The sequence below is a fragment of the Oxyura jamaicensis genome, chromosome Z, assembly GCF_011077185.1.
Source record: "Oxyura jamaicensis isolate SHBP4307 breed ruddy duck chromosome Z, BPBGC_Ojam_1.0, whole genome shotgun sequence".
Taxonomy (NCBI): Eukaryota; Metazoa; Chordata; class Aves; order Anseriformes; family Anatidae; genus Oxyura; species Oxyura jamaicensis.
Genome location: NC_048926.1, coordinates 16418905 through 16431417, shown reverse-complemented (window position 1 = coordinate 16431417; position 12513 = coordinate 16418905). Strand labels below are relative to the sequence as shown.

Here is a 12513-nt window from a genome sequence, read left to right as displayed (position 1 = left end):
AGCTCCCAAGACTCTGTGTACTAGGAGAGATTGTGACTGAACACAGGCTCCTAAAAACTCTGACTCTTAAATAACTATCCTAACTTCAACTGATTTAACTGTCAAGGCTGTGTAATACTCAGCAAGCTGGCTTTGTTTAGCATGGTATCTGGTCATATGACTTCAGGAAACTCTCACCAGCATTCAGGTATTGCATAATGATGTTGTTACTTGCTTTCAAGGTTTCCACCAGGGGAGACTACCTTGCAATTCTGTGGAAAGACAAAGTTGTAGTTTATTTGAACCCCTTCTTTTCTGTAAGCGATTGTATACTTTTCTTATCAATATGTGGGTAAGATTTAGTTGAATGGCTACCAAAGTTTGTATAGATTAAAAACGGTAAGGGTAGCCTTATTCTTTTGAAAGTAAGATAACAATTTCAGTAAGGGCTAGAATACTACAACAGGGAAGTAATCTTTTCCAGAACACAGTGCATGGGACTGGTTTGCCTCACAGAATTGCCTCACAGTAGTTGAATTGTGCCACTTCTGATGCCATAAAAGTACTGGCACAACACGTCACATGATTGATGCAAGAATGCAGGAAACAGGAAAGAAATCCTTGAATCTCCTAGTCACAAAATGCAGGGAGAATAATTCTCAAACAGCAAGAGATGAGTAATGTGTTGGTCTAGACAAAATCGCTAAAGTCATCACTGCTGTGACTAATGCTGATAGCTTTTCCACTCAGCTGCTAGGCACTGATGGATGTGTTGCTTCTTCTGTCACCGCTCCCCTCCTGGCTTGGAATAGCCCAGAAGGCTTTGGGAGGAGTTATATTGTTATGCAGGTCTGCAGAAAACTGTTATGTTTTGAGAAGCTTTATAGGAAATTCAGACTATTAAACATGGTGACTCTTCATGGGTCTTTTAAACTAGTATGAAGTGTAATAATGGCTATATTAACAAAGGCTATATTAGTGGCTAGATTAACAAATCGTAGTCTTCAGTAATTGATACTTGCCATTTGTTCACGGATTCTATGCGCTTCAGCAGCTGTCCAGGTACATGCACTGTGAAAGAAACCTGTTCTTTAAAACAGTGTGGAAAACTGATATAAATACTGGCAGGTTCACCCATCTATTAATCTCCAAGTGTGGGTTTTTTTTGTTTGTCTGTAGCAGCAGTGTTTTGTCTCCACATCCTGGGTGATTTGAATACAAAAAATCTGGGAGGGCAAAGAATACAATCCCTGCATGCAAAATAAACTGCTCTGTTGGAGAGCCAGATTCCAGAATGCACGATGCACATTCATGCAGGTGGTCACATATGTTGCTGGTAAGGTCTACGATTGTGCTCTGAGACTGATCAGCATGGGCAAAGTCTTTTTGACTACTATGGAAATTTGTTGGTCTGGCTACAGTGGTTTTTGTATTTGCTTTGACATGTTCTCTGCTTTTTTTTTTCCAACTTGCTTTTTTTGCATCATGTATAAATTGCAGAGGAGGTGGTAGTAGTTATTAGTGAAGTTGTATCTTTTAGTGACAGAGGTGAAGATACTCTGACACTACTCTTTTAAGTATGCCAAATCATTCTGTCATAACTGCTGAAAGCAAATTCTTGGGATGTCTTTTCTTGTGTGACCAATCGCATTTAAAAGATGTACTGGACCTGTACTTCAGAGAGCAATAAACTTAACAAATGAAAAACAAGTAAAAGGAAAACATGCTGGTAAACATCAAAAGAACAAGGGAAAGGAAGGGGAGGGGGCAATACGTAGTCTATCATGATACATTTGCTCAGCTCTATCTCTGTGCAATGCCTCAACATATTCAAAAGTCATTTATCGGCTCTTGGAAGGCTGCAGGCTATTTGCAGTTGTAATAGCTAGGACACATAGCTCCAAAGTTGGAACCTGATGTCTTGTTTCTTGGTGGCCATGTTCTGTGCTTAGCAAGGTTGGACGAAAAGTCCTTTTACTGGCATATACCCCAAATTTTTTTTTCTTTAGCTAAGGAAATATTTACAACTATAAAATTCCCTCAATCTAAAAAGATCCTTTCAGTTACACACAAAAAAACCTGCATGCAGAACTTGCTTGATGCCGTTACTTGGTAGTATTACAGCTGGAATAGAAGTCAGACAGTTTGCAAATTGAGTGAAATTGCAGAAAAGCTTTTGTAACTTTCTAGTGTACTAAAAATGAAATTTAGCTCACAGCTGTCAAGGAGGGTAAGAGGAAATGGACAAGGGTAGAAATCACCACAGACAAATTATCACTTAGTTTTCAGTACAAGTTGGCAACTTGTATATATAAATATATAAACTAAGTTTATATATAAACTTATATATAAATTAAGAACAGCATTTCTGTAGTCTTCTGTAGAAATTCTATATTTGGAATATCAGCCTAAAATAACTTTTCATTAGTCCTGTGGTAAGTGGTATAACTATCTGTTTGTTACTTGAAGGGAAATAAAATGAATAGACTACTGTGAATATCTATCTAAATATATTTCATCCTTTTGTAGCATAAACTTACAGTCCTCACTTCATGAACTTTTTTCTACCTGTTCTTAGTACCAAAAATTGATGTAAAAGACAAACCCGTAATCACTTATGAAGGAGACGCAGCTGTACTGGTTTGTAAAAGTCCCGGTTATAGTCCCATTTCTTGGACCTGGCATATGACCAATGGAAGTGAACAGGTAAGATTCCTATCTGTCAGTCAAGAAAAACAAAGTGGCAAAAAAAGCACAGACACTCTGGAAAGTAGAATCACTTCAGGCAAAAAAAAAAAAAGGCATTTATGTGATATTTAGAAGTATTCATTATTACTGAGATGTAGTGTTTGTGTTCTGGCTTAGAAAATAAATATTGTACAAAAAGTTCCTGCTATAGTCCTACAGTCCAGAGTAAAGGAGTAAATCAAATCAGGTGAGTCTTGAGGTACCTTTCAAAAATAAATAATAATAAATATATTAATGATGGTTACATTTATTAAATCTTACTGTTTGATACCAAAGAATCTTAAAGAATCTTACCATAGCAGGATTATTATTTTTTTTTTAGACATGTAAGGTTTTGGAAACTTGAGGGAGAATAGAAATGTCTCCATTCTTTTTCTCCTTGTCTTTACAAGCATGTTCCCATTCCCTACCCAATAACTGAAGGTAGTCGTGCTATGGTGGACACTGCTGTGCAACTTGATGCTGAAGGAGCTGAAATAATCTCACTTCAGCTCCTGCCTTGAGAGCCTAGATCAGCAGTTTGCCACCGTTCAAGTTCCCTGTTAGCCTGAGGAGCACAGGCACTTTGGTTTAATCCTTTTCTGGGGGAAACTCTATCAACAGGGAGGAAGTAAATAGATAGTCTCAGTACTGCTGGAGAGAAGCATTGACTTGCGAGACTGTATGCCAGTGAAGCAGCATTCCCAGCTCAGCCTAACTGAAGTCATATGTTTTGTGCTGTGGTGAAAACTGGGCATTGGATCCTGACACCTAAGGCTTGTCAGTGGGAGAATCTGTAGAGTCAAGTATACCTTTAATGTGATCTTAAATTAATTGACTAAAGCAAGTCAGGCAGCTTGCTCCCTAACACTGCATATTTTTGTTCACTAAATATAAAGGGAACCCATGATGGCTAGCTAAGATAAATTCTTCCATTTAAGGTGGAGTAATTATACCTCATAAATGCCACATATTCGTCATTAATTTTACATCTCTCTCTATAGAGATGCTATAACTGTTACAAGTAATTTGATTAAACACTTTTTCATTATATTAATATGACTTCTAATTTTCTGTTTTCAGATTGCCATTAATGACTCTTTGCTGTTGGACAAGTATGTAATAAATAGAGTATTTCCCAACATAACCCAACTGAAGATACTGAAGCTTACCAGTAAAGATGACGGTGTATACTGGTGTGAAGCTGCTTTTGAACTAGGAAAAAGTAAAGGAAAACTGAAGCTTAAAGTTCTGTCACTCATGGTGCCACTCAAGCCCTTTCTAGCAATAGTGGCTGAAGTTGTTGTATTAGTAGCTGTTATTTTCCTTTTTGAGATATATTCGAAAAGGAGAGAGAAACGTGCAGGTAGGCTTTTTTTTTAGTCTTTTATTGTTTTCCATTGAAATTACAGCTGAAGGTTGAATATGACCTATACTGCTTCACATACAAATTCATTGTGACTTAGTCTGTGTGCTTTCTGATAAAATAATGTAGTGTTTTAAGAAAAAACGTCCATTTGTATTTTTAATCTTTTCCATGAATCTTGAGTTCAAGTATGATTTTCTTTCAATATGAAATAGCTCCTCAGAAATGATTTGGTACAGTCCTTAATTTTTTTCCCCTTTACTTCCAAATTAGTTTGTTTTATTATACCTGTTTGGAGAATGACTGGGAATGGAAGCAACTGCAAGTTAAAAAGTAGACATTAAAACAAAATTCAGTGATCCTGGTTGCTGAACCAACAGCATGTAGAGGACTCAACTAGATATGCGAGATGAAACAAGACTTGATATATAATTATGTATATGTATTATATATGTGGGTATTGCATGCATGGGTATGCATGTATTTTATCTATAGATTTCTGTGTATATACATTGATCAAATTCTATTAATGTGATTTTATATATAATATATAACATGATATTCATTAAAGTAAGTTTATTGACAGATTTGCAAGTATTTCCACTGGAGAGAGGAATAATTAGAAACTTAAGAAAAAAAATCACAGGAGTTGTTTTTACTTGTGCATAGAATTAATGATATAATTGAAAAAAGAATAACTTTTTCAGTGTCTACATTCAAGTAAGACCTTATATAATTTGCTTTTACCTTTTCCTGTTATGCAGAAGTTGAAAGAGAATTTGACCAAATTGAGCAACTGTAAGTAAGGAATTCATATATTATATTTCAATACTTCTTTTTCATAGTAGTTGTTATTCCAATTGGTAAGGGTTAATGAATACTAAAGTACAGTTTATTCCCTTTCTGAAGACTTCATGACTCCAGATTACAGAATGCTGTTTTCTACCAGGCACTTAGTTTTGGTGTTTGGAAAATATTTTCAATTTTCTTTTGTTAGGAAACTGTATCTCCTAATTCTAAACTCATTCTGAAAGGGAAAACACATTCAAGTGGAAACTTTTCAGAAGAGGCTTTGAAATTTTTTTTTCTGACATATTTCTGTTTTGTTAGTATTAATATGTTTCTCTAATTTGCATGCAGTCAAAGCCCTGATTGTCCTAGGTATGCTGTAAGGCTATTGTGGCTGGGTGTTGGGAGCTGGTGTTGTCAGCTGTCTTAACTCCATCTTGAGGAGGGACCCTTCACTGTAGAGGGCTTGGGCTCCCTGGACATTGGATCTATGGCCTTGCTGGAGTCGAAGGGGCAGCTGCAGACACTTCTGCAGCTGTTCTGTTAGAGGGTTGGTGGTTCACCATACCTTAGGATGATGTGCTTTTAAAGGGTAGTTGGCATAAATTTTACTTCTCTCCCTTCCTCTGTCCCTCGAAACCCAGACATTTTATTTGTCCTGTTAATTTTCCTTTTCTCTTCCAAGATGCCCAGCAGTTCCTTTCTCTTTCTAAATGTGTTGCAGTCTGCTCCCATTTTCTTTTCCCTTTAGGACTTTTCCCCTACTATTGTGGATCTGCTGTTCTTGTTCTTCTGAATAATAATGCCTTTTTCTTTCTTAATTTCTTGCTGCAGTGACCTTCTTTGTTTCTGTGCACTGTGTTCACTCTCCCATTCTTATTTCAGTGCTAGCTGAAAATACATTTTAGTGCTTTTCCCCTTATCTAAACAGCTTTAAAGCTGTAATTCAATTATACTATGAAGTGGGGATTTGTCTTGGGAATGTAGTGTGCTATTATACTGCTGAATTTTTTGGGATATGTCTTGGGCTGAACATTGAATAACTGCCTTTGTTGCTCAGCCATGCTGCTTATAAACATGCTGAAACTATATTACAATGGGACTGTAACACAATATAGTGCACTAAAGTAGTAAGTTTTCATGTTAGATGAAATGCGGGATGTTTTGTGATGCCATAGTTTTGATCAGGTCCTTGATCTTTAATTCACAGCTCTATCTCATTAGATAACCACCTGTAAAGAAAATCTATTAACCTATGTACTACTTGTCTGATTCTAATAATTGAAAGTTATTTCAACTACTGGCTGCTTAGAAGATAAATCTGTGTACCGCAGAGAATGGCTCCAAAGGAACACTTCTTGTCTGTTACGTCAAGTGATGACTAATATGTAGCTAAACTTGGTTGATGAGATTATAATTGAAATGTCACATCCAGCAATGTATTAGGTAGGAGGATAGTGATTCAGAAATAGATTTTTATTTTATTTTCCAGCAAGGGAATTGTTAGTTCAAGGCTAGTATAAATCTTGATTGTGACCAATGTAATGCAGTTAGTTGTACTGAGGATGTTATCTTGTGTATTGTTTCTATGTTATTTATGTAGTCCTTCACTTTATATACAAATTTTAAAAAAATGAATGAAATGATGGCATAGCAGTTACTTCTGGGCATACCATCACTGTAATGATAATCGTTCCGCCCAGAACTTGGTGGGTTGCTTTTGAAAGTGATTGACTTGAACCATCACTACTTGGCTGAGAGACTCTTTACATATTTATTTATTGTAAGTATTTAAGTGGCTTCAGTTTTGTATAATCTTATTTTTTCTTATAACCCAAATACATCTCAGATGCAGTCTGAAACTTGGGATGACTATGTTCATCCTGCATTTTGAAGTTTAGCTTTGAAATTTATCCTCTTTCTTACAGTAAATCAGAAGAAAGCAATGGTGTGGAAAACAGTAGCACTAGACACAGAAAAGTTTAATCTGGTTCCTAGAAAGGTAAGTAAAAGACAAAATCCATAGACCAAAGTTTACTTTTTTTTCCTGGAGTACACTAATACAAAGAAATCCACATTGCCATCCCAAATGTGTTTTTTTTTTTTAAAATGTGGGGACAACATAGTAACAGAATTCCAATTTAGATGAAACAATATATTGTCATTAACTGTTTGATGTCAGCAAGATAGCAAGTACAAAACTTTGTAGCTGAATGCTGTCATTGTGGTTTAGTAGTACCATTCACCCATATAGGCCTTAAATTAGGACCTTGATTAACCTCCTTAATTGCTTGCCTCCTGATGATGAAACATTTCTGTGAATTTCAGGGTAGGTGCTGAGATGTAGAAGGATTGATGAATCTTTCAAGCTGGAATTTTAGATGTTAAGTGGGATTAATAGAGGAAGGATGCAATAGCAAGAGTAGAACTCAAAATGGGGAATGTGGCAGTACCAGAGATGTGAAACAAGGGATTATAGGAGTTTAGAAAAGACAGAGCTTAATAGATAGTGACTGAAGGAACTAGTGGTAGAAGAAAGCAGAGGATGTGTGTCTATGTGGAAGCTATATAATGAACTTCCTAGATTCTGTCCTCTTTGTAGTTTAATGACAAGCTCCTGCTTAGGCCAGCTGGAAATGCTTGTCAGAAGATCTGTCAGCTGAGAACCAATCCTACACGCTCTAGCTGCTTCCCCTTTATCATTCCCTCTACATCTGGCACCCTAATCTATCATCTCACGATGAGAGCTTTGAGTGACTTCACATTTGTGTCACTGCTCGTACTGCCTTTTTCCTTCTCACAAGTCACCTGCCTTAGGGAAGAACATTTCCATGTCCATTGTTTTAAAGACCAGAATGAGAATACCGTGAGGTAAAGCTCGTATAAAGAGGATAACAAATCAGAAAACAAACAAGAACAAATGCTTTCCAATAGTATGTTGTCTTCACCGTTTCTTGTGTGTTATTGTGCTTGTTGCTTGCTGTGACTTAGGCTTCCATGGATTTAACCTGTTTGCGATCTAAGCACCCATTTCCATAGTTGCGGCTATGACTATGACATAGAGATGACTCACTGAATCAGTAAGGATTCACATCTTCAAATTGGGTTTCATTATTTACCTAGCCCCTCATGAACTGGACCACTCAAATACTTTGTTAAATATAAACTGGAATTGCAACTTAATTTCAAACACACAGAAAAATATTACACAGCAAAATAATAGAATTGATGTCATAATGTGTTTATTCTTTAATTCAGGAGATGAAGCCTACAGAAGCGGAAATCATCACAAAGCTACAGAAGATATATGCAGCCATGCATTTTAAACATCAACCATGCTTCTACATAGACTCTTCTACACTTGTGAGAAATATGATGCTTTTAAGATAGCTGTGAAATGGCTCATTTTATACAGATAATGAATTCTAATATACTGCATATAGACTCTTGGTGTCTGTAACATTGATGTTTGTCATTTACTAAACGGCAGTTTGTATGTGGTCAGATTTTGTATTGTTTTGTGACTGATCTGTTTAATTTTGTCATAAATTAGTACTATGCTTGCTTTTACTGAATGAACAGGTAATATAGAATGGGCTTATTATCAAAAAGTGGATATTGAAGGCTTGTTAGAAAGCTGGACTTGCAAGATCAAAAATCTATTTCCACCAAAGAAAATGCCTTTTACTAGCATATAAAGCAAATGTGACATACAGCCATTTTTACCAAAGAAATGGTCAAAGGGAAATCTTTATCATGGCTTTAAATGAAACATCAACAGTTTTGCAACTTTCAGTGAACAGGAAAATGTCTTCATTGTAACTTTTGCTTAGCTTTATTTAATTCAGAAGGAAATATAGATATGTTTTGAGTACTTAAGAATTTCTTTTAAGATGTCCTGCCATATGCCTGTGGTGCCAGACTATTTCCATATAGGCTAAGCACTTGAATACTGTGCAGATTGGGTGTTTCGACACTCTTTCAGATGAAAGAAGCAATGGGGATACAGTACCATATCAAAATATAACTGAAATAATTCCCTACACTTGCACAAATGTAGACCACAGGATGTGTGAGATTTGCAGAACCAGTTCTGACTATACGTTACACAGAACAAAGAAACTTTAAGAAATTCACCTATGTGGTTCGTAACATACACTGTGCAATTAGTATTTCTACTTGCTTCTGCTTATGGTGTTGCTTGACAAACTCGTATCAGAGAACAGCAAAGGTGTTGAACAACTAAAAATCCTAGGGTAATACAATAAAGCAGCATGAGTACCACTAGTTCTGTTCACACACAGAATTGTGGTACTGTTTAAATTGTGCTATTGTTGTAGAAAAGTTAGCTGCCATAATAAATACACCAATTAATTGCATTATATATTCAGCAATTGAAAATGCGCAACTAATGGAAGAGCAAGCAACTAATAGAAAAAGAGTAGATTGCATTAGTAGCCTTTTTATTTTTGCTAATCCAAAAGGAAAAATAGAAAATCTTATTTTGTGGACAGGAAAAAGTGGACTTTCCAAAAGCATTTCTTCTCCTAACAAAGATGTAAGGAAAAAAACAGGCAGCATTTGCGAAATCCCTAGTCAAGTGAAAAGAAAAAAAGTATAAATTGCATTGCCTCAAGTGGCCATTTCTTTTTGAAGACAGAAAAAGGTAAAGGCTAGCATTGGCTGTTTTGTTAGAAATTAACAAAATCTAGTCTGATCAGTACTTTGCTACTTTTTCACATTTATTTAGCAGCCTTAACAATTAAAGGTTAAAGCTTGAATACAAAACAATGGGAAGTATATAAACATGAAATGATTGTAAGGGCTGAATACTGATAAAGATTTCCCTTGATAAGATACTATGTTTATTATATTTTGCCATGGAGTTTCTATGCACTGTAAAAGACAATGCATTTACAGGTTTTTATATGAATTTCTTATTGATAGAACAGCATTTTTTTTGCTACAGCAAGTAAATGTTTGCAGGTTAAAAATAACTACTTCTGTATGTTGATAGCTTGAAACATAATTTTAAGTTTATTGTTTGTTACAGAATATGGATTTTTGTAGGAAATGCAGTAGTAAAAAAAGTTTTTTTTAAAAAAAACAACAACAACAACAAAAAAACTAAAACAAGGCTAGGTACAATCCAAAAAAGCATGCTATAAGGTGGGGAGGGGACAGGGAACTTCTAATCAGAAACGGGAACAATTTGTTTCTGCCTTAGTTAGCATTCCTGCATGATTTTAAAATTGTGGTATGAGGTCTTGGTCACCCACAGGCATGTTACATGAATAGTGTTTTGCCTTAGTAAACAAGGGCTGCAGTGACAGGAAGCAGGAACCAGAGAATGTGAACTGTGTACCTTAGATCTATGATGTGTTTCTCCTATCAGCACTGTATTAGAGTCAAACTGGCTGCAGAAACTGTAGTTTGATCTTGACCTGCCGCCAGCATGTTTTGTTTGCTCTGTTTCCAAGGGACTTGATGTTTTTTGGGTTGGTAATTAGGCTTATTCTTCACGTCTGCCTTGGTTCAGACCTTCTAGGTCCATTCCCTTACCAGAGGGGAATAATAAAAAACAGATATTAAATAATTAGCGTAAGTAACTGATATAACTCTAAAGGCAAAACTAACTTTTTTAGTTCAGATACCATGAAAGAAGCTCTAAGGATCTATAAATACGTATCTCATGAGAAATAGTTAACACATTGTATATATTAAAAATGTTCCTACTACAGTTGTTTTACCTATGTTTTATTATGCAAACATAGCATTTAACAAAACAAAAAAGGCCATTAATAAAAAAAAAAATCAGAGCCAAAAACAATTCTTAGGTTATTTTCTTCAAACACAGCAGTTAAATCCAAGTGTAAGGATCCAGAGTATTAATTCTAGTAAGCAAGCAGTCATCTTTAACAACTAAGTTAAACTGGTAGGGTGATTCAAACCATTCTATTTGTCTGGTAAACCTTGTCTGCCTGGATCAAATCCTTGTTTGGCAAGAAGTGATATATTACTGTTTGCCATACCAACAAAAAAAAAAAATAGGCATTTTGTGGAGGAAAAGAATTGTACTAGTCCTTGAAAAAATGCTAAAAGGCCATGGTTCCTGATGCTTTGACCTATTCACTGAAAATCCCTCCACTTCCTGTACATCCAGAGCAGCTGCAAGACCAGACTCCTAGTTAAGTTGTGCAAATACTGGACAAATTTACTAGACTGTGAACTTGCATAAAACCATATGAGTACTTCCTAAGGACCAAGACCTAGGAATTAACTAATAGTGGGCCAGGATAATTAAGCTATTAACTGTAGGTCTGTTGATGTACAATCCTGAGAAAGAGAAGAAAAAAGCCATCAGTATTAATGTTGATACCAAAATCTGCATTTGTGTGCACCTGTAATTGTTTTTCAGCCAAAGAAAACAAGGTTTATATTCTTCCTTATGTATTTAAAACTTTCAACACTGTTGACTGAGCAACTAAAATTGGAAATAAACTTTCTGATTCTAAAAGAAAGTTGATCCTTGAAAACTTCACCAGTTTCACGTAGTTTTGCAGTCCTGTTATTTTCTTTTCCAGAACACACACACAAAATGCATTGAACTACATACGAAATACGATAGTCAAAGTTACAAGGCTTACAACTTTTTACCAAAGTGATCTTTGAATTGTCTAAATTTATTGTTGACCATGTCTGAGCCTTTTTTTGTTCTTGAATTTTATAAGACTTCAAACTTCTAATGTTTGTTCCATCTTAGCCAAAATATATATATATATATTTTTCTTAAAGACATTGTCTGGTTTGTTCTTCAATTAGCCTTCCATTTAAGAAAATAAAGATTGTATTATTTTTCATTCGTAGGGTAGTATTTCCATCAGCTGACTTGCTGAATTATTTTCAAGTTGACATTAAGAGTTCTGCAACAGTGCCTTGAAGGAAAGAATTTGTTTACCATAGTTAAGTTCATTTTTTTCTCTTTTGCAATATGTTTGTTAAGAGTTTCAGAGGAAATTTGACAGCAAAATCTATTTTTCTATTAAAAGACTACTGAGCCTACTGCTTTTATCATGCTTGCCTTATTTTACTCTGATTTTATACTCTGTGCTCACTTGACTGTTTTATTGTTTTGCCTGAGCAGTAAGATGTATACAGAAAATGAGTATCTTCTCCTATATGTTTAATATATATGCAATAAGGAGAATAGTTATAAGTAGTATCAAACAGCAATATTGTACTTAGAAATAATTCCAATAAACTTAAGAAAGAATCTATAAAAGTGAAGACTGAATTTGTGTGTTGCCTTGGAAAAGTGAACTCAGAATTAATTTTATTTTTTTTCTGTATGAATAACCTTCCACATGGAACACCCACAGCTCTTGTAACCTCTTCATCTGCTTAAGCACCATACTGTTTTTTCTCAGATCTATAACCTTCTAGGTAGAAATTGCCAAAGGAAAATGTTGTCCAGGTAATTATTTTCTAAATGCACATTACTACAATTAATCATTTCTTAGTGAGACATGTAAATTGAGAACCTATTCTATTTTCTGTGTCAGTAGGGGAAAAAATGGGTATTTTTTCCAGGGTAATGTAAACAGCTGAAGTGGAGTCTTAACTATGCAGGGTGAGTCTCAGCATCCGAGATA

General features: G+C 35.3%; 1 protein-coding gene across 1 annotated transcript in view; it reads left to right on the top strand.

The window, feature by feature from the left end:
• The window catches only part of EMB (embigin), a 28352-nt gene extending 16218 nt beyond the window's left edge, over window positions 1-12134 (top strand). Inside the window, exons 7-11 of the mRNA XM_035309538.1 lie at window positions 2558-2685; window positions 3790-4072; window positions 4837-4870; window positions 6790-6863; window positions 8120-12134. Coding sequence (XP_035165429.1) covers window positions 2558-2685; window positions 3790-4072; window positions 4837-4870; window positions 6790-6847 — 503 coding nt within the window. The 3' untranslated portion in view covers window positions 6848-6863; window positions 8120-12134. The remainder of the gene's footprint in view (window positions 1-2557; window positions 2686-3789; window positions 4073-4836; window positions 4871-6789; window positions 6864-8119) is intronic.
• Window positions 12135-12513: the final 379 nt, after the last annotated feature.